General features: G+C 44.3%; 2 protein-coding genes across 4 annotated transcripts in view; both read left to right on the forward strand.

The window, feature by feature from the left end:
• The first annotated feature begins 1,668 nt into the window (after nucleotides 1–1,668).
• LOC141556405 (uncharacterized) lies at nucleotides 1,669–12,401 on the forward strand. Of its 3 annotated transcripts, none has more exons than XM_074290486.1 (6): nucleotides 1,669–1,901; nucleotides 2,991–3,256; nucleotides 7,822–7,908; nucleotides 9,020–9,146; nucleotides 9,625–9,720; nucleotides 10,410–12,401. In XM_074290486.1, the coding sequence occupies exons 3-6, from the start codon at nucleotides 7,843–7,845 to the stop codon at nucleotides 11,819–11,821; spliced, it is 1,701 nt and encodes a 566-aa protein (XP_074146587.1). In that variant the 5' UTR covers nucleotides 1,669–1,901; nucleotides 2,991–3,256; nucleotides 7,822–7,842; the 3' UTR covers nucleotides 11,822–12,401. The 3 variants fall into 3 exon arrangements, with proteins under 3 accessions (XP_074146587.1, XP_074146571.1, XP_074146578.1); XM_074290477.1 differs by having other exon boundaries at nucleotides 1,760–1,901; nucleotides 3,159–3,256; XM_074290470.1 differs by lacking the exon at nucleotides 2,991–3,256 and having other exon boundaries at nucleotides 1,755–1,901.
• Nucleotides 12,402–15,087: 2,686 nt separating this feature from the next.
• LOC141541743 (zinc finger protein 28 homolog) overlaps nucleotides 15,088–25,467 on the forward strand; it is a 40,839-nt gene continuing 30,459 nt past the window's right edge. The window contains exon 1 of the mRNA XM_074266542.1: nucleotides 15,088–15,247. Within this exon, the coding sequence (XP_074122643.1) occupies nucleotides 15,088–15,247 (160 nt within the window). The remainder of the gene's footprint in view (nucleotides 15,248–25,467) is intronic.

Genomic DNA, 25,467 nt, shown 5'->3' on the forward strand with positions numbered 1-25,467 from the left:
GATATCCACTTACATAAGAATATAGCTTCATACAGTATTGTTGTTGAAGTGTATAGTGATCTTCTGGTTCTGCTCATTTCACTCAGCATCAGTTCATGTAAGTCTCTTCAAACCTTTCTGAATTCATCTTGCTGGTCATTTCTTACAGAGCAATAATATTCCATAACCTTCATATACCATAATTTACCCAACATTCTCCAATTGATGGACATCCATTCATTTTCCAGTTTCTAGCCACTACAAAAAGAGCTGCCACAAACATTTTGGCACATACAGGTCCCTTTCCCCTTTTTAATATTTCTTTGGGATATAAGTGACAGTTTGATTTCCTCATTACCTTCTCTTATTCCTTTAATCTCTTTCTCGACTCTTATTGCCGAGGCTAGCATTTCTAATACAACATTGAATAGTAATGGTGATAGTGGGCAACCTTGTTTCACTCCTGATCTTACTGGGAAAGATTCCAGTTTAACTCCATTACATATGATGCTTATTGACGGTCTTAAATACATGCTCCTGACTATTTTTCCCAATAGCTCCTTCGTTCTCCATGAATGCAGATAGAACCATTATTTTAAAAATCCAAAACTTTCCTTCTTTTTCTTTTGGTCTGTGATTTATTTCACAACATGGACAATAGGTTTTGCTTGATTCCACTTGTATGAGCTATGTGAAATTGTTTTCCTTTTCTGTGAAAGTGAAAGGAGAGGGAACTCTCCTATTAGTAGAGTTTTCAAAAACTGATGTTAGAAATTATTTTTAGGTGTAAGTAAAAATAGACAAAAAAAAAACCTAAAAAAGCGACTTGTACAAACATTCTCAGCAGAAATGCCTGTAATCATATAAAGTTGGCAGCCTCCTTTTGGGGAGGAACAACGAGGGAATCTGATGAACAAGCTGGAGCATGTGACCGATGCAAGGTAAAGACACTAAGAAGCAAACATGAGGACTTCACAGAAATGGGAGCAGACGTGTATAAAGTGATGAAACTAAAGGAGATGGAAAGAAAATAGATTTCAGGCCCGCTAAGGAGATACTGCCATTAAATGGCAACATTTTCAGGTGTCATATATTGGAAAAAGTTGCTGCTATTTTCAAATAGGATGCATTTCCCCCTCTCCTTTCAGGGGTGCTTAGGCGTATCCTGTGATTCTGTGGGTCTAAGAAGCTCCCAGTAAGGACATTTCCTCTCCTTTTGCCAAGTGTCCAGGGCTCTGAGACACAGAGCCTTAGTGCCCAGAGTCTCTACGCCGCGCTTCCGAGAGTGCGAGATCCCGTCAGGGCGGCAGCCTTAGGGGCTCCACCACGGATCGCTCGTGCACTGTGTGTCCGTGGCGTTATTACAGTACAAATTTGTATCCCTTAACTGCGCTTACAGAAAAGTCCTGGGCGCGCGGCCCCCTGGCTCCGCCCCCTCGCTCCTGGGAGCCGTCCCCCCACCCCTCCCTTTTCTCCCCTCCCCTCCTGACTCAGCCTCGGCACCCCGAGAGTTTCCGAGCCAAACCCCGCGAGGTTAATTTCCCCGAAAAACTGCTCGCAGGAGTCAAGGGGACGCTGGAGGGAAGCCTGGGGGCGGGACGGCGGCAGCAGCGGCGCCTCTGATTGGCTCAAAGATCCAGGCGCGGCGGGAAGGAGCGTATGTGCGTGAAAAGGGGCGAATTCTCCCTTCCTCACCAGCAGCCTATGGGGAAGCGGCGTGGTCTGAGAAGGCCCCGCCTCCGGCAGCCAGCCAATGGGGGCGCCCCCGGCCCAGTGAGCGACACTTCCGACCAGGAAGTTCCTCCTAGATCCTCTGCCTGGAGGCCTCTGAAGTCTGAGTCCCGCGCGTCCCTGGATCCGGGTGAGGCGCCCGGGACCCCCGCCCCGCCCTCGCTGGCGTCTCCTCCCTCTGCTTGCCTCAGGTATGTAGTCCGGGAAATGGAGCAAAGGCTCCTGGATCCCGCGGCTCCGCCCCGCCCCTCCTCCCTTTCTTTCTCCCTTCCCTTCCCCCCCTTTGCCCCTTCATTCCCCCACTCCCGTTCTCTGGCCCGAGTGAGGCGGGGTCTCAGGGGTGGAAATCCAGCCGGGCTTCCTCTCCTGGGCCGGAGAAGGCCTGCAGCGCTGGGAGCACCGACTCCAGGGCCTACCTGAGTCCCGTCCCTTCTCTCCCTCCTCCCGGCGGCCGCGGGGCCCTGGTGGGCGGGTTCCGTTTCTTGGGTGGTTTAGAACGGGAGCCCTCGGGCAGCGCGGAGGAGGGCCCGCGGGGGAGGGCGGTTGCGTTAGTGTGTGGTAGGGAAATGCTGAGGGGACACCATTTAATAAAAAAGCTGGGGAGATCTCTAGAACAAAGCAAAGTTTCTGGTACATTCTCGCGAGAAGGGCGTCTGCGGACGGAGAGGAAGCGCCTCCCGTGGGCAGGAGCGGCACCTTTAACCCCTAGCGCAACCCCCCCTCCCACCGCTGGCCCTCTTCCTCATTGGCTGAGAGTCTCCGGTTCTAACCAGGAGATCTACCCACAAAATTGAAATTGACCCATAAGTGGAATATTACACTCTAGCAGGAAGGGGGCTCCATATGCCCTTGGCTCCATGCCCCAAGCGAAGGGGACGAAGCCGCACCGGGTTTTCAGTTTCCTGAGAGGTCCCCGAGACCTGTTCCCCAAGGAATCCCCCCTCCCCTTCCGCCTCCACCCCTGTCCTTTAACACCATCCCACCGCCTGGTTCCCGATAGTGCGTTCTGGACAATTCTGGTTATTAATCGGGCGAACCAGGGGCGCAGATAGGGAGTGATATGACACCACTAAGGGCTCTGGGGCCAAACCACAGGAGCTGCTCCCGCCGCGCCCCAACCCAGGACGGCGAGAAGCATTGGGGCCCCGGGCTGCGGGAGCGCAGCCAGTGCCCTGATGTTCTTAGGGACTTCTCTAACTAGATGTCCAGGTCATCAATCTTTATACCACATGTGGCTAAATTTACTTTGGCACAAACTCCCCCTCTCTGGATCCCGTCAGCCAGAGGATCGCGAGCCGCTAATCCCCACAGCTGCTTGGAGCCCGGCGTTCTGTCCCCACCTCCATCTTGAGCTCGGTGGCCGCCCGTACTCTTGAGCTGTCACCCCAACCACCTGCGTCTCCAGTCTGGGTATCGGGGGTATCTAAACTGCGTTTCCTCTCCCCAAGTCATCGTCCCACTGAATCCCTAAATATTGGTTCGCCTGCTCAGGAAGAAAGAACATTTTGGCCTTAGGCCAATATGACGACGTCCGATTGAGAGGCAGGTGAGTGTAGGCGGTCAGACCACAGATCCAGTAAGGACCCTTCAGAGCAGCTTGCTCCTTGAAAATGTCTGAACTGTTCCTTGTAAAAGGGTTTTATTGTTGGTGTCTCGTCCCTAGGGCCCCCCCCCCCCCAGGTGACATACTGACATGCCCATGGACCTTGCTCCTTCCTCCAACTCCCGGTGGCGGCTGGCCGCTGATCTGTTAGGTTAGAGGTACTCCCATGTTCCGGGTGTCCCCGGGTGACATTGTACCAACCCCATCGATCATGCATATGTTCCCTTTGGGATCCTTACTAAGGACCCAGGCTGGGCTTGAGGGGTCGGGAGCCCTGGCCATTGGTTTGATTGTTGGGATCCGACTCGGATCCAACAACTTGATGTATTCTGCATGAGCAGGAGCTACTTCTCATCTCTGGAAGGTAAAGGTCCGGTTTCTATGGCTATCATGAGGAAACCGGTAAACCCAAAGGTCAGGGAAAGCCCCCAGGCACAATAGCAAACCCATTTTTCTTTTCCTGTTTACCATCCTAGAAGAACCATCTATAAACCAATTTACTCCCAGGTATTGGGATTCTTGTAAATCTTCTCTTACTTTTGTTTGAAAATCTATTAACTCTAAACAACAATGTTCCTCTTAGCGGGGAGGGGGGATGGTTCTGTTCTCCAGGGGACAAAAGGGAGGCAGGATTAAGATTATGATCTTGGGTGATTACTAGATCACCCTTGTCTAATAGTATTGCCTCATGTTTCAACATTCTGGAATGAGAGCCATCTCCCAGCCCTCTGATTTAATGGTGTTCTAACTTGGTGTGGCACGCTTACTGTAAGACTGCCTCCAAAGGGGAGCTTCCTCCTCTCCTACCAAGAGAGCGGTAACAGCTACTGCTTGTACACAGTCAGCCATCCTTTGGGCTACTGGACCTCATTCTTTAGGAAGGAAAGCCGCTGGTCAGGAGTAAAGGATCAGCAATGCAACATGGGCAGCTGATCTGTAAGCCTCCTACCCTTTACCTTCCTTTCATTTTCTCTGCATATTTAATGCGGAATTGTTTGGGTGTCAAAAGTTCTTTCCATATAGCTCCCCCCATGATCATGTAAAACATAAAAACAGTATAGATCTAGAGTCAGGGGTCTGGGATTCCCGAGATTGCCAGCTTTGTCTCAAAAAAAAAAAAAAAAAAAGAAAGGCAAAGTGAAAGTGGTCCCAGGTACTGTATATCTCACTGACCACTTGCTCCAATTACAGACATAAGAGGAAGAATCAGGGGCATGATTTATTTACTTCAGGTAGCTGTCCTAATTTTTCAGATGCTGGAGTTTGATGACCTATGCAGACAGTCCTACCTGAATTCAAAACTCCAAGTAAATATTAGCTACAGTCCCCAAAGATTCTATCTCCTACAGCAATTATCATTAATCAAGACTTCAGGTGAATCTAGTTCTCAAGAATCACAGTAAAGGTTCATCCTAGAAAGTTCACAGATTATACAGTTTATCTTTCATCTCTAAGTAGATGCTTCTAGGTTTAACATTAACCAGATTATTGCCTTCAAAATAGTCAATACAAAGACAAATTCTAAATCGCATGTTGTCCATCCCGTTCCCATAGAAAAGAAACTTTCAGATCTTTCAGATTTAACATTAATACTCTCTTCATTCTGAAAAATATTAAATTTTTGCAAATAACCCTATCAAATTATCAGATCACATTAAAATAATCTTTAAACAAGGAGACTATCACGCACGGAAATAAACATTAAATAAATAATTTGCTTTAGTCAGATGAGATCTTAGTAGAAACGAATTGCTTTCAGAAAACTTACAGTTCCAACTCCTTAGAACAGCTATAGACTTGAAAAATAAAAACAAAATATTCAGTTATTAACACCATATAAATGTAGGTTGTTCCTTTAAACATTAATATCTAAATCAGCAAGGAGCTGCAGTAATTAAAAAGACCCACTGTACTTAATGGGGGGAGGGAGATTAGATCACCTGACAAGGTCCCTCTCCACATGGTCACCCCCCACCACCACTATGCTTCCTGACCCCAATATATCATTTATCAAAATCCATTTAAACTATTAATTGCTTTTGCATATCAGTCTTTCTTGTCCCATGTCTTTAAGTAAAAAATATATATGTTTATATGTATATATATATGTATATATATATACATACATATATATATTTTTTATTTTATTTTATTTTTAACTTTACACTTCAAAGTTCACAAATAACTGAACCAAATTTCATAAAACTTTTACATGCCCAACAGAGCTGACAAATACTTAAGGCGTAGCTCAGTTACAAATTACCCAATACCTCTAGAAAACAACATACCCTCTAAGTAGAGAGATACAACCACAACCTCCCCTAAGTAAGCTACCATCATTTTGTTTTAATAACCTATATTTTAATTTGAAATCCCAAATACAGCTTTTAACTTCCCAATAATATAAAACTACTTTTGCCATTATATTTAAAACAATGAATTTCACTAAATAGCGGTTTCTTATCCCCTGGCCCACGTGGCCCTGCTGCAGTTAGGACAAGTGGGAGGAAAAGGAAGGAAGCCACCATCTTCACTCGCTCAATCCCACATACTTCCCCGGTGCACAGGGATATTGATCCTAAATGGGATTTACTAAGGGGTAGTTCTGCTCAGCTGAATCTGCAGCTGGAGGGTTTCTTCTTTACCATTCCTTCATAGCTGCACCTCACTAATCCCCTCTCCTCTTATGAGAAGAGAGAATTCAAAATAGACATATTTCTCCCCCTGGAATGGAAGGCCCTTGGAAGGGCTATTGGAATAAAATCCTCTTCCTTCCCTTCAGGTACACCATTTAATCCTTTTGGCACACCCAGTCTGCAACAAAACAACACTATCTTATCATCTTTTTCTTGCTTTTTTTTTTTTTTTTTTTTCTTCTTCTTCATATTTTGGCAATTTGTTCCAATTACTTAATTTATCTCCCAAGGAACTATCTACCGGTATTTTCTGATATTTTTCTCATTTCTCTCTGTGAGGGTTCGTTGGGACTGGGCCACACCCACTGAATTTGGATGGAATATAAATCCCAAAATGGTCAAACACGTCAATTATCACCAATTGACTCCAGTCACCCAGAAAAGGCCTAGTCTATCTCATCCTGTCCAGAGGCCCCTCCAGAATCTAGAATCTATAACTAGATTTAAGGGGCTCACAGGGCTTACCTCTGGGTTGCTGCTAAGCAAATTACTTGACTGATGTGTCCTCTACCAACCGGTTGGGATTTTACCCCGGAGTTTCTCCCTTTGCTTTTCTCTGAGTTTCTCCACTTTGGCACCCATTTTACACTGGGGAGCAAGGAGAAGCCCCTGGGCGCTGGCGGGCTGACTAAATCAGGGCAGGGCGCCATCCTGCTATCATACAAGAGTTCACTTACTCACCAATTAATGAATCCCAGATGAGCCCCCCAAACTGTAGTATGGAAATGGTGAAGTGTCACCGTTTAATAGAAAAAGCTGGAGAGATTTCTAGAGTAAAGCAAAGTTTATTGTACATTCTCTCGAGAAGGGCGTCCCACCCCTTGAGCAGACAGTAGAAGAGAGGAAGCCCCTCCTGTGGGCAGGACGGGGCACCTTTAATCCCTAATACAAACACCCCCTTCCATCACTGACCCTCATCCTCATTGGCTGAGAGTCTTACATTCTCCATGCTAGATCTACCCACTAAATTCAACTTGACCAATAAGTACGGAGTGGCCCATATTTGACTGAAATAGGGAGGAAATTGTGTCATGGGAGGATAGCAAGAAGGGGACTCAATTATGCCCTTGACTCAATCCTCAAAGTCCTTCAGGCCTACTCAAACCCTGAAGTAGATGAAGCCTTACGCAATTGTCACAACTGTCTTGAAAGATCTCACCTCATCTCATTCATTAGGGACTAAAGAGTCAAACCTGCCCCAAAGTGCCTCCTCTGTCTGTCCCATTGCTTGCTCCATTGGAGGAACACCGGCTTCTCTCTAGAACACACAGTCAACTTGCTTTGCTCCTAGAAAAGCTTTTTGTTAAATGGGGACCACGCACCCTTCTGAGCCACACTTCCTCCCCTTTCCGCTTCCACTCCCCAAATCCCTCTCTACAAAATGGATGATCTGACCCTCCCATATTCCCTCTTTCCTCCTTATTTGTCTTCAGACTGACCTCCCCCTCTGCCCCAGAAAGGAGTTTCAGCCCCATCCCCTCACCTCCCCAAAGCTCCCTCCATCTCATCTTCCTTCCACATGTCGCTGTCCACCCCTCCCATGTGACCAGCCAGTTTCCAGGACTGCTCTGGAGGAGTTAAGGAGGAGGGAAAATCTAGACTTTATTTTGTTCCTGGCCCCCCAGAGTGGAGGGAGGTATACAGCAGGCATCTTCAGTGCAGGTTTAATTGATCCCAGCCCTGGAAACAAACAAGCCTCCCCCCGGGGTTTGTGTGAGCAGGAGGGCTGGGGGCTTCTCCAGAGCAGAGGGAGGTTTGGGAGCTGGGAGGGGCAAAAGGCCAACCCCGTTCATGGCTCCTTGTTCCTTTCAGGCCCAGCCTCAGGGACCCCACATGCCGGGGGCAGGGGAGAGGAGGGCCATCCGGGCCCCTACGTTCCTCACCATTCGACCCCCCAAGGTGAGTAGCACCCTCCCCTTCCTGACAGGTGTTCCAGGTCCTGGAGGGCAGACAGGTCCTTTCTCCAAATCTCTCCCACTTCAGAGCACCTGAGACTTTTCAGTCACCGGGTCCCAGGGGTTTGAGCCCTTCCTGTGTGCCAGGATCTCAGATAAAATCTGCCTTTTGTATTCATGGCTTTGCTTCTGCCCTTCACCATATGTTATGGTGTCACTCCTCCATGCTTCCTGTGGGCCACCCAGGCCTGGTTTCTGTTCCTTGCACATGACCCCCCCTCTCCTCTGCCTTGGTTTCCCCTCCCTGGCTGGAATGCTTTTCTCCCTGCTGAGAGTCTCTGGCTTATTGTTCCAGGTTCAGCTCAAGCCCTGCCTTTCCCAGCTCCCCTCCTGCCCCTCAGCTGCTCAGGGCCTCCCATCCCCACTCAGGGCTGTTCTGGGCCTTGTTGTCTCCCCACTGCACTGGGAGCTCCCTGAGTCAGGGACAATTTTTGCCCTTTTTGTATCCCAGGAATTAGCCCAGAGCTTGGCCCAGGGAGACCTTTCTGACTGCTTATTGACTTGAAAAAGAGGATTCTCTGGTTACTTGCTCCAGGCTCTGGCCCAGCCTGAGGCTCCTAAGGGCTTTGCTTTCAGATTGTGCAGTGATCAGCTGGGCCAGGCTTTGTTCTCAGCCATGCGCTGATCCAAGGCAGTTCCAATGGACTTGGGCTGGAAAATGTCCTTCCTGTCCAGAGAACAAGCTCTGAAGCCTCAATGAGGAGCAAAACAAAGTAGCATTTTCACTTTTTTTCTTGTGAGTTTTCCCTTTTTTCTGATTTTTTTCCCCCAACAGTATTCATTGATTGTATATGTTCAGTCCTATATAGATTTTATTTCTATGAGATTGCTTGTTGTCTTGAGAAGAGGGAGAAACAACCTTGCCCTCACAATCTTACAAAAATGAATTCTGAAAACCATCTTTACTTGTATCTGCAAAAATAATATATCATAAAAATAACTAAGCAAGAGAAAAGCACTGCTTTGAATATGTTCTGTGAAACTAGGATGGAGCGAGAATGAGCCCTGCCTCTCCCTCCCCCCTCCTTGACCGGGCACAAATGTATTTGTTTCAGGGATCGGTGACATTCCAGGATGTGGCTGTGGACTTCACCCGGGAGGAGTGGCGCCTCCTGGACCCCTCCCAGAAGGAGCTTTACTGGGACGTGATGCTGGAGAACTACAGGAACCTGGTCTGCCTGGGTAAGAAGGGCTGCTCTGGGGCCCAGGATGTGCTCATGAAGGGCTTCTCAAGAAACCCCAGCCCTTGCTCATTTCAGAGGGGCCAAAGCCAGGCTGCCCATGTTCTCCCTGGTCCTGGATGAAGGATTCTTGTTTGTGTGTCTGGAAACTAATTTCTCCCTGGGGTGATCCCCAGCCCAGCCCCAGCTCTGTTCCTTCTTGCCAGAGAGACTTGTTAAAGTCCCAGGATAAGGACTTAAATCATGAAAGTCCCCAAATACCTCAGACTGGAATGGACCAAATGAGTTCTTTGTATTTCTGATCCCAATTCCCTGATGTGTCCCATCTCTGCATCTTTCCAACAAACAAACCAGCTCCCCCTTCAGATGTCTCTGGATGCTCCTCCACAGCCTCCCTGGCCTTTCAAGCTTGCTCCTAGGGGTCTGTGGAGATTGGGCTGGGAGGTGACCCTTCCTTTCCATCACTTTCTCATGACTAGGTCTTGTGGAGTCTGATGGGGACGTGATCTCTCAGCTGGAGTCAGGGAGAGCACATGGGATTCCACTGGACAGTGTCTCAAGAGCTTGCTGCTTAGGTGAGTGAGTGAGCCAGAGTGTGTGACACTGTCTGAGAACCCCTGAAAATGGGCACCTTGTGATCCTGGATGTGACTTTTTTATCCTGAACTCTTCTCCCAATCATAGATCTTGGAGGTAATTTTCCTCCTCTCTAGTTTGTTTAGATGATGTTGCCTTTTTATACCAAAGTCACTTGGTAGGGACGGGTGGCAATAATTCACTTCTGCTGGTACTTTCTGAATGAGCAGTACTCCACTGTGTGGCTGGGACTTTGAATTGTTTTTAGCTTTTTGTAAAGCCAAGAGTGTAAGACTGACACAGAGCTTTCTCTTAGACCCAATGGTCACACAGTCAGGACTCCCCCAGGTGTGACTTTCAGATGAGAATTTTCCTAAAAAAAAAAAAATAATAATACTTTCAGCTATTTTGTTCCTGTGGTATATGGGAACCAGCAGTTGTATCTGTTTTTATTAATTTGACATTTTCTGCATCAGTTTTTGCATGTTCATTTAATAAAATATTGTTGGGTTATAAGAAAGAATAGGCCTGGTGAATTCAAAGAAATTGTGGAAATCAGCAGGATTGATTTTAATTGAAGTGGAAAAATGTTTACAGTGCTAATAACACATAGAACATGGGGAATGTGACGTGTACAAGAAAGTTTATTCAGCCAATGAAAAAGCATTTCTGGTTTTCCTTTCTTTCAGATGAGGGCACTAGGCATCAAGGCAAGGAGTCCACTCTAAAGTTAAGTGTTTCTATGAAAGAGTTATCCCAAATGACATCCTTATGGGATGACGCTGGCACCTCTAAGGTAAAAAAAGCCTGGGAGCATCATGGCAGCTTCAAGAAAGAGCAAAACAATGAGGGGAAACATTCTAGTCCAGGAAAAGAAATCCAAACAGACGCTGTGGTTGAAGTCAGAGCCTCTGAATCCTGTAAATACAGCCAAAGCTCCAGCCCAAAGACAGTCCTTACTCCACAGCAGAGAAATCATGTGGGACAAAAGTGCTCTGAATTGACTCCATGTGAGAAGCCATCCTGTCAGAAAACAGATCTGACACAACATTCTAGTATTCAGAGTCAAAACAAATCCTATAAATGCAGTGACTGTGGAAAGTCCTTCCTCCATAAGACGACTCTCGTACAGCATTATAGGGTTCACACTGGAGAAAAACCTTTTAAATGCAATGATTGTGGGAAAGCCTTTGCTTGGCGTTCAACACTGGTTCAACATCTGAGAACTCACACTGGAGAGAGACCCTATGAGTGTAGTGAATGTGGGAAGATGTTCCGATCACTCTCCAGCCTGAATGATCACCGCATTACTCATACAGGACTAAAACCTCATCAGTGCAATGTATGTGGGAAGGCGTTCTCTCACAAGTCTAACCTTACTCATCATAGTAGTGTTCATACTTTTGACAAACCATATGAATGCAGTGAATGTGGAAAGCTCTTTCGGAAGAAAGGGTATCTTACCCAACACTACAAAATTCACACTGGAGAGAAACCATTCAAATGCAATGACTGTGGAAAGGCCTTTCACCAGAAGATAGATCTAATACAGCATTGTAGGATTCACACTGGAGAAAAACCTTTTAAATGTAATGACTGTGGGAAAGCCTTTTCTTTACACCCAAGTCTGATTCGACATCAGAGAGTTCACACTGGAGAGAGACCTTATGAATGCACCGAATGTGGGAAAACCTATCCGTGGCGCCGAAGGCTGATGCGACATCAGAGAGTTCATACAGGAGAGAAACCCTACAGATGCACCGAATGTGGGAAAGCCTTTCTTTGCAGCACAACTCTGATTATACATCAGAGAACTCACACTGGAGAGAGACCCTATGAGTGTACTGAGTGTGGGAAGGCATTCCGATCAAACTCCAACCTGAGTGTGCACCAAAAAACTCATGCAGGACTAAAACCTCATCAGTGCACGGTATGCGGAAAGGCATTCACTCAGAAGTCTGCTCTTAACACTCACAGCAGTATTCATACTGGAAAGAAACCATATGAATGCTCTGAATGTGGAAAGACTTTCCGCCTGAAACACTTACTCAGAAAGCACTGCAACACTCACACTGCAAGGAAGCCTTTTAAAATGCAATAACTGTGGGAAAGCCTTTCCTTGGAGCATAGCACTGACTATACATTAGAGAACTCACCCTGGAGAGAGACCCTATGAGTGTAGTGAATGTGGGAAGACATTGTGGTCAAGCTCCAGCCTGACTCTGCACCAGAGAACGTCCTCAGTGCAGCGTGTGTAAAAACCTTTCTCTCAGAGATCTGCTCTTACTAATCACAGCAGTATTCACACTGGAGAGAGACCTTTCAAATGCAGTGATGGTGGGAAAGCCTTTTTCTGGAGCACAACATTGACTGAACATCAGAGAATTCACACTGGAGGGAAATCCTCCAGATGCACCAAATGTGGGAAAGCCTATACCCCGAATTCAGGTCTTTCCTGATATTGGAGAATACATGCCAGAGAGAAATCCTAGGAGTATAATTAATGGGGGAAAGCAGTCCTTCTGATCAAAACACATCCTCAGTACTTTAGAACTAATGATGGAGAAAAACCTCATTAATTTAATCCCGGAAGGAAAACACTCTAGTGGGCTGATCCAGATTAAAATATAATTTGAAAATATTTATGAAAATTATTACACAATAAAACACAAAAGATGTTAGTCTCCTGGTTGTCTAAGTCAATATAGAGGATGACCCCATGGTCCTTAGCATGCTGATATTTTGCTTCCTCATTTTCCTTTCTGAGGTCATCTTGTTTTATTTCATCATTGTCCAGAAGAAAGGGGCTCTTGTTATTATTGTAAAATCCCCCCATGTTATTATTATAAAGTCATGGACTTAGATGTTGAAGGGATGCCCTGGAGTTCAGCCCCCTTGTTTTGCAGATGAGGAAACCAGGCCCAGGCTTACACAAGAATGGCTGTTAAAGTAGATTTGAAGTTTATGCAGAGTATGAAAGTGAAATATTTGATTCTTTAAGAAATAGGGAGCACTAGAATTTCAAGTAGAGAAGCAGTGGGGTGGGACAGTCGTACCTGTGCTATGGGAAAATCACTTCAATAACTTGTAGAAGATGAACTGGAGTGAGCAGAGGTTTGGGGCTGGAGATTCAAATAGGAAGACACAAAGTTCAGGTGAGTGAGCAGGAGGGTCTACACAAGGTAGCAGAATGGAAGAGGACCTGTGAGAAGACCTATGGAGACAGAAGGGAGACTTAATGAGTGGGTAAAGTCAAGGGTGGCACTATCAATGGGGTAGAGATTACTGGAATGGATCTGCTCCCCATGTTCCTCCTCACGAGGGTCCAGCTCCTTCCTCCTCCTGTAATAGTATCTGGAGTCATCATATAGGCAGGTCATTTCTCCAGTGTTCTCTGTCATTACACCAACCGTTCTTCAATCACCAAATCATAATGAACTGGACCCTTCCTGTATACCAGGCCTTGGGCACAATACATGAGAGATCCAGAAAGGCCAAAGCACAGGCTCCTTTCAAGGAGATGATCAGGTGCACACTGGATCCTCAGGGAGCAGGGGTGAGGCAGCAGAGGCGGTTCCCTGGCTTCCTTGGAGGCTCAGCTTCTATGCCCCCTCCTTCTGTAAGGAGCTTTTCCTGGTCCCCTTTAATCCCAGTGCTTCCTCCCTTCCCAATCCCCCTCACACTCCCTGTGCTTTCTTTGTTTCATTTGTATGTTACCATTTGTAGGTTGTACCCTGATGTATCTACCATATGTAGATCCCCCAAGCTTCTTCAAGGCAGCAGCTGGGTTTTACCATTTTTATATCCTCGGTGTTGAACACAGTGCCTGGCATTCAGCAGGCACTAAATAAGTGCTGGTTTTCCTGAATTAACTCAGTCCTGGGGGAAGCCTGACAGGTCGCATCTCCTGGGAGACTGTCTCTGAGCCACAGTTACTGCTGACTCCTCCCAAACATCCCCAGTCCAGTGGCCTCTTCTCAGTTATCCCCTACTCCAACCTCCCCCCTCTTCCTGCTTTCCCTATCAAAGGCAGTGCTAGTGTCCTACTCACCTGGGCTTTTTAGATCTAGGAGTCATGCTTTCTCACTCCCTCAATCCTCCCCTTCCCATAGTTGCCAATTCACCTCACCATCCACCCTCAGCCAGGGAGAAGCTCTGGGACTTCTCTGCCTGAGGCATTTCCAGCTTTGCCCCGGAGTCCAAGGGGAGAGCCAAAAGTAGGAGGAAAAAACGTTTGCAGTCTCCTTCCATGTTCCAAGCTGAGCTCATGGGACTAAAGAATATTGGAGTTTCTTAAGAGACTCATTTTACCTGCTTGAATGATTTACCACCTAATCTGGGGCCACATGTATATCCCTGTGTCATCAGCAAGCGACAGCAGGGACTCGGGCTGACACAGGTGGTTATATTGGCCCAAATCCATTATTTTCTTTGCATCATAATTCTGGGCTTCAGACAGGAGTGATTGTGAAGTGGCAAGTTGATAGCAGGCCCATGGCCTAGAAGACTTGTGGCCTTCATGTTCTCACGCTTGTAACATTTCTTCATTTGTTGTAACGGATAGTTTCACATCTGTAGAGGAGCACAGACACAACCCTGGGTGAGGTAAGACACTTTATTCCAGTAAAAGGAATCCTGCTGATAGTGTCTGATTTGGCTCCCCCTTTCCCCTAAGGGCTCTTGGCCTTCCTCAGAAGTCAGGGGAAATGACAACCTGTTTTGTAAATAAAGTAGAGTGATACCAAGTGGTAAAGAGACATCTATACACGATAGCAAGTTGTTTATGAAGTCCCATGAGTTCAATGTGCTGTAGTTGTAGTAGAGTATGTAAGGCTGAGAGAATTCGGTGTAGATGACTCCATGTTGGACCATCCATGTGAGTCCTGCCTCTTCCCTCCTCTTCTAAGATCAAGGACTTGAGTTGGTCCCGAGGTCCTCCAGAGAGCTATTCCGGACTTTACACAAGTCAGGGATGTGCTGCTGGCTGCTGGGAAACCTGTTCTCTTGGAATTGTCAGGCCAAAATTAGCACCAGAGACTCAATCCATAATTGGTTCTGGCCTCAGTACCTGCATTGAGAGCCCGACCACCTGTGAACAAAAAGTCTCACCTCAACTCTCCCCCCATGTTAATTTTGGCTTGAAGCCTTTTCGAGTCATTGAAGTCAGTTTATCATCAGTGCTGTAGCTGAATTGATGCCATTTTTGTCCTTGTTGAAGGCTTCTGATATAGCTGAAAATGTTAGAAGTACAGCTTTACTCCATTGGTGACTGGGGAACTCAATCATCCCATCTGGGACCCCCATAAAGCATTTCTCCAGGCAACCCAATTTGTCATTATCTTCCATAAGGCCTCATAAATTGTCAGAATGAAGATCCTGGGTCAGGTTGATGGACATTGTCACCAGACTTCTGTCCTGCTCGCGGTGTTTCTCCTGGAGTTGTCAGGCAGCCGAAGCCATATGGGCGACTCCTCAGCCCTATTTGAAGCCACCCTGGCTGTCAGGGGCATACATGACCATCTCCCAGGTGAAGGATCAGCTGATTAAAGAGGTCTCAGGCAAGAGCCTTGGCAGCAACACTAAGAGAAAAATCCCCCAAACAACCTCTTTCCTTTTCCTCACTAGAGATGGACAATGGAGGCATCCTCGAACTCCTGGGGAGATCCTCCTCCTGCCATATAACCTGGGAGAGTTCAGTTCACTTTTGCATGGGTACGGACCCTCTGCTGTGTGTATCTCTATTACATATTTTTTCATAAACAAACTTTTATTGCTGTATTTTTCTTATGAGCAAACTTTCCATTTTCCAGGGACTGGAGGAGGGGACATGCTAACCACTAGCTTAAGAAAGTTCTGCCTAGTCTATGAAAATTACCAGCATAAACATTTTTCTAAAATCATTAACATTATTGCATTTATACTTGCTGGGCTCATAAAAGGAACACCTGCCCAGTAAACTGTTGCTTGAACTCAGGTAACCAAGTTTCTGTTTTAACTGACTTTTTTTTTTTTTTTTTTTTTTTTAATCATATCCTGTGGCTTTCTGAAAAAGATTCTGTCTCAGCACCCTTAGTGTTGCTAACATGGCTTAGAGCCAAAATTTTGCCCTGTTCCCCTTGACTCTCTTTGCTATTTGGCTCACCCACTTTGGCGAATTAAAGCTTTGACTAAAAGAATCTTGTTTGAGTGCCCTTAGTCTGGCTCCAAACCAACAACTCCCCTGCAGTAGTGCCACAAAATAAATAATACTTTTGGTTTTTTTAGAAAAGGAGGGAAAACATCTGCACAATGAACAAATCCCTTGATAAATCCTCCTCCAAATGTACAACATGTGACACTTCTGGTCTTTCCCTCTCCACAAGGGTCAGTTTGGGGGGTACCTTAAGCCTCCTACTCTATGGGCCCCTTCTTGAAGAGTAATAGATTTAAGTACTTAAAACCACATAGGTAAGATTATAAATGAAACTAATTAGGTTGAAATTCAGTTATTAAAATATGTATTAAATAATATCTAGGCATTTCTAATACCCAGTTCTACCTGAAGCCTCTGATGATCACATTTACTGCTAGTGCCCTCCTTCCCAAACTACTTACTATTCAATTATTTTGAAAAGGGTGGAACTACTGATGCTATTTGCATGTAACTAAGTCATATTTTACAAGAAGAAATTGAAAATAAGAAACTCAGAAGTAAGACAACTCATATGAACTGACAGGAGAGTCAGTTAACAAAGTGGAGAATATTGATTGTAACAAATATATTAATGACAGGGGACAAAATAGCTGGATTTCGAATACAGGCAATAAACCTGCATTGAACAAAGAAGGTGGGATACCTCAGATGCTGTGTTACAGGCACGCAGACGCATTTGGATATTGTTTGGTTTCTGCTTGTCTTTCTTTTTTAAAATTTTTTAATTAATTTTATAATTATAACATTTTTTGACAGTACATATGCATAGGCAATTTTTTACAACATTATCCCTTGGACTCCCTTCTGTTCCGAATTTTTCCCCTCCTTCCCTCCACCCCCTCCCCTAGATGGCAGGCATTCCCATACATATTAAATATGTTATAGTATATCCTAGGTACAATATAAATGTGCAGAACCGAATTTTGTTGTTGTTGTTGCAAATGAAGAATTGGATTCTGAAGATAAAAATAACCTGGAGAAAAAAAAACAAGAAATGCTCACAGTTTACCCTCATTTCCTAGTGTTCCTTTTCTGGGTGTAGCTGATTCTGTCCATCATTGATCAATTGGAATTGGATTAGCTCTTCTCTGTGTTGAAGATATCCACTTCCGTCAGAATACATCCTCATACAGTATTGTTGTTGAAGTGTATAATGATCCCCTAGTTCTGCTCATTTCACTCAGCATCAATTGATGCAAGTCTCTCCAAGCCTCTCTGTATTCCTCCTGGTTTCTGCTTGTCCTTATGATTTATTGTGTTGTGGAGGAAAATCAACGTATATGTGAGAACATACCATGTGATAAGGCCTGAGCATACAACAAAAGGGGAAAGACAATCCTGATCCTCAAGCAGTGTCCCTTGTTGTCCTTTGTACTGGTAAAGGACTAAAATGATGGGTCAGTGTACACTGTGTCTGATCAGACTGATAGGAGCTCAGAATGTTTTCTCACTGGTTGGGCACAAATTTGAGCATGTCCCATTTCTTTTAAGTTACTGCGATTCTGCTTTGCTCAGAGAGCACAGTGCCTTCTTTGCTGTGGGCAGGCCAGGTGAGACAGCTCTGGGTTGGTATATCTTCCATATCTCACAATGGATATCAGAATTCTTCAGAGACACCTTGAGAGTATCGCATCCTTTCTTCGGCCCTCTGTGTGAGCACTCGGGAGTTCTCCACAAATATTCTTTTGAACAAACCTCTGCCTGGCATTCGAACGGTGCGCTCTGCAAACGCTTGGTAGTTCAGCTTGAGGAAAGATCTCAGGTATCCAGTCCCTTATTTGGTCAGGTGATCTTTTTTTTCCTCTGAGGTTGGGGTTAAATGACTTGCTATCGTCACATAGCTAGGAAGTGTTAACTGTCTAAGACCAGATTTTTTTTTTTATCTTTTTTTTTTCTTTTGGAGAAAATATTGCTTTTATTTTTAACTTAATAATGAAGGAACTGAATCACAGAAGGAAAAAGACTTCTCCACAGTTTCAAGTAAATAAGTATTTGAGTGAGAATTTGAACCCAAGTTGCTTTGAATACTTGAAATACTTACTGCCTAAATTTTCTCTTCTTTGGATTAAACTTCCCTAATTCTTTCACACTGGATTCCCAAATGACATGATCTCCAGGTCCCATGCTGGCTATGGATAGACTCTAGCTTGTTAGTGTACCCTTTTTTTTTTTTTAATTAATTTTATAATTATAACTTTTTTTTTTTTGACAGTACATATACTTAGGTAATTTTTTTACATTATCCCTTGTACTCCTGTTCCGAATTTTTCCCCTCCTTCCCTCCATCCCCTCCCCTAGATGGCAGGCCTTCCCATACATATTAAATATCTTGTAGTATATCCTAGGTACAATTATATGTGCAGATCCGAATTTTGTTGTTGTTGTTACAAAGGAAGAATTGTATTCGGAAGGTAAAAATAACCTGGGGAGAAAAACAAACAAACAAACAAAAAAAAATGCTCACAGTTTACACTCATTTCCCAGTGTTCCTTTTCTGGATGTAGCTGATTCTGTCCATCATTGATCAATTGGAATTGGATTAGCTCTTCTCGATGGTGAAGATATCCACTTCCATCAGAATACATCCTCATACAGTTGAAGTGTATAGTGATCTCCTAGTTCTGCTCGTTTCACTCAGCATCAGTTGATGTAAGTGAGACCACATTTGAACTCTGGTCCTCCTGAATTCAGGGCCGGTGCTCTATCCACTGCACCACCTAGCTGCCCCCTTTGGCCAGATGATCTTCAGAATCTTCCTAATTCAGACGGAAGTGATTCGTCTCCTGGTGTGGCACTGGTGGACTGTCCGGGTTTCCTAAGCCTGTACCAATGAGGTCAGCACAGCAGCTGTGTGACCGTCAGTGTGACAGGCAAACTCTCCCATGCTTTCCTTCAGAATCTGAAAACATTGAGTTGGCTCTGCAGTCTGTATGTCAACAGCTCCATCCCTGTGCACAACGTTGAAAAACAGACTTCCATGGTAAATGAATGTATTCCCAGCATTCCACATTTCTCCCTTTGCTGTCTATGACCAGTGGTTCCTCATTTAGATAGTGCAGTGCTGACTGGTGGAGAGCCTCCCTCTTTTCACAAGGGGATTGGTGGAGAGCCTCCCTCTTTTCACAAGGGCAGAGAATCAATCCCCACTCTGTGTAGGTCAGCTTCAGAGGCTGCACTGAGTGCAAAATCACCTGCAAACAAAAAGTCACACGCCAACTTTTCCTCCAATTTAGGGAGATAATTTGGTGTCTGCATGGTCATTTTCATCCTTGCTGAAAACGTCTGACATCATCACTGACAGCATCAAGCTAAAAAGCACGGGAGGAAGCACACAGACCGGTTAGACTCCACTGGTGACTATGGAAGCAGGAGAGCATCATCCATCATCCAGACCCTTGGGAGCATGCTGGCATGAAACTGGCATACAATACTGCTGGACTTCTCCGGGCAACCACATTTCATCATTTTCTACAAGCCTCCATGACCAACTGTATCAAAAGCCTCGATCGGATCAAAGAATATCGCATACAGATCTTTGTTCTGCTTCTGTCATTTCTCCTGGAATTGTCGGGCAGTAAATCCCACATGGGCTTTCCTCAGTCCTTTCTGAATGCACACTGTCTCTCAGGGAGATGACTATGTTCCAGGTGAAGAATCAGCCCATTAAGGAAGATTGACTGGCATACTTTTGCTGATAGTATCTAAGGGAGAGACTGCTGTGATTATCACAGAAAAACCTATTTCCTTTTCCTTTACAGAAATATATACTTTTTGCCTATAATTTGCAATATGCAAAATTGCATATTATTTTTGATGCATTCTTGATCTCCAGGGGGATAACCTCTTGCCATATAACCTAGAAGATTTCAGTTAGCTTTTATGTGAGCCGTGGATCCTTTGCCTTGTAGATCTCTTCTGGAATGGAATCAGTATGAGGACTTTGCCACATAAGATTCAAAACTTGTGATCTTCCAGGTAATCATACCTGCCTTGGTGATGTCATCACATCTGCCTAGCCTGTTCATAGCTTGCTTCCAAGCTGTACTTTCCCAGGCATTCTGGCCTGCTCAATCTGCACTCAGTTTGCAGGAATTGGTGTCATTCTGACCTGGCCCAAACCCCCTCTTCAGTCTGCTCTTTGACCAGAAGAGGCTGGGAAGCTTCAGGAGCATTGAGATGTTATGAGAACAGTATGTGCAGGAATGATAAGTCCCTGTCCAGATAGGAGGGGAGACAGTTTGTTTCAAAATGCTAATGTTTCTCCTTGAACCCAACTTTCCCTTAGTACCTTCATACACTGACTAGTTTATCTACTTTCTCTTTTCACTTGTGTTTCCTTAGCCACATTGTGGTTTGTAAGGGCCCTTTAAATGGGTGCCACAGTGCATCGGGAGATTGAGGCCCAGAAGTAATTTCTGTGGATATTAGGACTGCCCTTGGGCGGGATCCTGGCCATATTGAGATAGTTTCGTAATGGGTGACTCTCTCACTGATTGGCTGTGTGTGTGACCTCACAGGCCCTATGTAAACCCACTGCAGGCAGCAACCGCCCTCTTTAACCTCCTGCTGTTCACCCTGGCTCCTAGCCTGGGTGGCCAAGCCAAGATGGGTAGCCAAAAGAGGTAAGGGTTTTGGTAGTGAACACATGGGTCTTCTGACCAGGTGTTCACTTGGGAACCAACAAGTCAGGGCATCAGTTAGGGCATTATATGAGTAGGTATAATAAAGGCTTTTAAGATTACACGTGGTTGTTCTTGAGTGCGCTACCGGTTACTAAGCTATAGATTCAAGAGATTGTGGCCAGAGACCTTAGAAGGCCTCAGAGGAGGCGAGCCGGGTAGAGCTCACACTGCAAAGGACAGTGGTCAAAGGTACTCTGGTGGGTCTAGGACAGACTAGTAATTGTAACTGCCAGGAGAGCACGTTACAGTGGTTAGAAAGGGTACAATTAGTGATCATAAAGCTCTCTACATTATTCTTGTCACTACTTCACTTTGGAAGAACGCCAGTGTGTGTCTTTCTCTGGCTTTTCATGGCCTCTGTGAGAGCCAGAACAGCTGGTCTGATGTCTGGCATTTTCACAGGTTGCACATTCCACAGTGAAAGTTTCGGAAGTGAAATTTCCTTGAAGCTTAGAGTGAGGAGAAAGTTCAGAGGAGATTTCTGGAGATTTAGTCTGCCTCCAGACAAAACTGCCCAGGGCTTGATTTGTTGTGTTTGGAGACCTGGGGAAGGAATCAGTCTAGAGGTGACTATCCTTCACTCTGGCTAGGTCTCAGCCTTTACAATTCCTCCCTTTTCTGGGATCCTCTTGTTTTGTTCTTTGGAAGGCAACTGCTTAAACCCTTTATCTTTGCTTCTCTAAATTCATTTTGTGGTAATTTCCTAACTGTCCTTGGAGAATCTGCCATCTTTGCAGAATGCATCAAAGTAACTATTTTAATTTCACCATCTTCTTCTGAATTTGAATCCAGATCTTCTGCATAACATTGAAGTAATCTATGGGTGGATTCTTACTCTTTTTCATTATCTACAGCTGCAGCAGCAGCACATTTCCTATTTGTGGACTTAGTTGGCCTTTAGTCTCAAGGTGTTGGAGATATCTCAGGTCTAATTGTGCTGCTGTTCTCATCTCCTGAGCCACAAACCCATGAGCCCTTGCCAATGCCATTGCTCCCTCCAGTGTCTTGAGGCTTCAAGCTTCAGCTCACCCCTCTACCTGGCAATCCGATCAGGGATTCAGAGAGTGACCACAACCAGCAGCTTTCTCTTTGACCATATCACCCAGCATGAAATCTCCCTTCCTTCCCAACATAGCCACAGTCAGGGATCGGACGTGGTCATCTCACCTTGATGAGGAATTCAACTAGAGGGTCCTGCCATCTTCCCATGGTCATCTTTCCAAAGCCAACTTTGTCCTTCAGGCAACCCTTCCTGAAGTAGAAACTGAGCCCTACAAAGCTGCTCCTCAAGGCTTATCTTTTGTCAGTTCTTAGCCTCTGCCCCATAAGTATTTGTACTTCAATCAGTTCAAAGTGCTAACCTGGGTTGTAGCAGCTCTTTTTGTGGTGGCAAGGAATTGGAAAGTGAGTAGATGCCCATTGACTGGGGATTGGCTGAATAAGTTATGTTACTTGAAAGTAATGGAATATTATTATTCTAATAAAAATGACAAATAAGCTGATTTTATAAAGGTTTGGAAAGATTTACAACGAACTGATGGTGAGCAAAACTAATGCAACCATGAATACAGTGTACACATTAATAGCAAGATCCTGCCCTGATCATCTATGAAAGATTTGGTTCTTTTAAATGAAGAACCAAAGCAATTCAGTGATCCAAGACAATCCCAATACAGTTTGGATAGAAAACACTTTCTGTACCCAGAGAGAGAAGTATGGAAAAAGAATGTAAAACAACAAAAGACATGTTCACCTTTTTTCTCTCTCATGGTTTTTTCCTTTTCTTCTGATTTCTCTCTCTCAACATGATTCATAAAGAAACGTGTACTTTAAAAATAATGTATGTGTGTAATCAGAAAAAATGCAACAACAACAAAAATATATATATATTTTAAATCTCCATTAACTTGGGAGCTAGGCTTTTCCTAAATGCCTCCAAGGTTGTTTTAGGTGAAGAACTTCTTTATCCTGACATTAAATTATTTCTTTCTTTCTAAGTTTGCTTTGTGGTGTTATTTTATATTAAAATCTTATATTTATTTTATGTCATGTTAGTTTATATTCTACTAAATTTATACACAGAGAGAGATTAAGCAAAAGGTAAGAATGTTGAGAAAAACTTTGAGGCATTTTCTGAAATAAAAATGATATGATGAATGGGTGAAATAAGAATGATATTAATTACTGTCCTCCTCCATGGCCCTCCCCCTCTCTGAAAAGACTTCCTCTTGTGGCCTGCAGGAGCTTGAGATCAGGCCCAGTCTTTAGAGAAAGCTCAATGGATTGTTCTCCAGAGAGAAACCACCCTAAAAGATTTTTATTAATAAAAAAAAAAATAGCCAAGAATATCAGTTACAATGTGCTACAACACAGTAGCTGATTTTATGGGAGGAGAACAAATTAAAATATTTGAAGTGTGTATCCCTGTTATAGGATTCATATTTCTCTCCTCCAAAATATAATAGAACAATTTCTCTTGTCAACGAGAAACATCATGGTGTGATTAGTGGAATTCATTTGGAGTTTATCTCTTTCATTGAAGAAAACCAATTTTAATGCTGCATCATTTTCACATGAATTTGTAATATTCCCTTCTCTGTGCAAAGGGGCATCTCTTCTGCTAGCTGAAAGATAAACCCCTCTGGGCTCATTCTAGCTGAGTCATGCCATCTTATTCCAGCCCCTCTCAAAGTCCTGCTGGGGTTCTCTATTTCTTCTGTCAACAAAAGTCAATCTGAGCTTGACCACATTACTAGCAGTCTCTCAGGCCTGGAGTACATAACCCCCTAACTCCCCATAGGGTTTGAGACCCTTTGGTTACCCTCAAACGGGTTTGGCTCATCTGCCAAAACTGGTTCCTGGGGGTGCCCACTATGCATGTTATAACTTCTTGGAGCCGCAGGTGAGACTTGGGTAGACCAGGTGGACACCAAAGGTGGAACTCTGTTGGGAGCCACAATCTCTGAGCTGATTGGCAATGCCCAGCACTGAGATCAAATGTGCACAGCCCTCATGCAGGAACAACATTTCCTTCTGTGATTCTCATTAGTGGACTACTGTTTCCTATATTATTTATAATTTTCTTGATTACAGTACTAAAACATTATCTAAAAGATCTGGTGACAAGGAGAATTTGGGCAAGTTAATTAGAAATGATTCCACATGCATATTCTGTCCTAATAAAACCAATCTCTCACTGAGACAAATGATAATAAAGGAGAGAACACCTTGGAAAGCATTGTCATTGTGAGAGAATCCAAAGGTCCAAGAAACAATGGTGTTTACCAACTTAGAAAAGATCAGTATAGCTCTGAACCAAAAGATGATTAAAGTATAACTAGGATTTGCACTAAATGCCTATGTATATGTTTCAAGTCAGCGAAGTAGAGGAATCAAACAATCCATAGAATTGACAAAGAAAACATAAGTAAACTAACAAAATTCACCGACATTTAATCTTGTATAACATTTACCTTTCATTATTGGCTTTGAGTAATGTAATCAATAATTAACTACTCAAACATTAAATGTCAAATGTAGTAACATAAAGGGCAATAAGTCAGACACATGGCTGAATACTATGTTGACCTAAAGAGGAGTATATGATCATAGTATAAAAATAAAGGCTGAAAGAAGCATCTGTCACAAGAACTATAGCAGAAAATGCAGCTACAGAAATAATGACCAGACATCTGGCTAAGGAAAATGCCAATGAGTTTTGCAGAAGAATTATATGGGAACTACACAAAGATGCTCCTTTAGAGGAGATCAAAAGATCCTGTGCCACAAATGCTTATTATACCCAGACTATGATGAACATGGGAAGACAGGTCCCTCTTGGAGAGGGCCTTCTAGAGAGATTCATCAATGCTTTCAGTGTGGAAAAGTTGGAAATCTGAGAGAGAAGACAGGCTGAGAGAAGACCAAAAATCCTATGTCCAAAATGCCAAGAGAGCTTCCATTGGGCCTTAGAATGTAGACTGACCCAGGGAAATTGTAAGGATCCTAGAAAGGTCTGGCAAGTGTAATTGATATGTAAGTAGGCCAATGGTCTCAGATCCCTGGAAGTAATTGGAGTTGAGTACTTAGGGACTTCTTTCATGGGTGGGACCTCCAGCCATGGTAGGAACCTAAATCTCACTCTGAAATCTCAGTCAAGTTCAGGATGTAACCTTCATCATTGATTGGCTTGTGTCTGTGAACTCATAGACCCTATATAAGTTCTGGGCAAGAAGAACTCTCTCTCTCTCTCTCTCTCTCTTACCATCTAGAGCTTGGCCTGGAGGAGCACTACTGAGATAGGCAGTAGGTCATAGAGTAGATGTGAACCACATGAATAAAGTCTAAGCTTGTTCGCCAAAACTTTCGGGTACTCTGTTGTTCTTAAAAACTGCTTCCCCATGAGATAGCAGCCAGAGGATTCTGGGGACCTCAAAACAGAGGTAAGATTGATATTATATTTACCAGAGGCTCTAATAGGCCTAGAAATAAGGACCAATTAGCATTAGTTAGGTGAGAATGGGCCTAACAGGAAATGAGAGGTGGGGCCCAGCTCCAAGATGTCATACAAAAGATAGATAGGGCATGATGGGAGCTAGTTTATACCCAGAGAGTCTATAGGAGGTCAGGACTCTGATGTGATCAATCAGCAAAATAGCAATCACATGGCAGAAAGTAATTACATGATCAGTCAGCCAAAAAGCAATCAGATAGCAGAAAGGGATTACAATTGGGGAGAATACAGGCTTTTTAAATCAACAGGGCAGTGTCCAGTGCAAACAGCTCTGTAATTGCCAGATGATGAGGAGAGACTTAGAAAGTTGTAAATAGAAGGGACTACACAGGTTAACTGCCTGGAAGAGACAGAAAAGA

Source organism: Sminthopsis crassicaudata, chromosome 1 (genome assembly GCF_048593235.1).
Source record: "Sminthopsis crassicaudata isolate SCR6 chromosome 1, ASM4859323v1, whole genome shotgun sequence".
Lineage (NCBI taxonomy): Eukaryota > Metazoa > Chordata > Mammalia > Dasyuromorphia > Dasyuridae > Sminthopsis > Sminthopsis crassicaudata.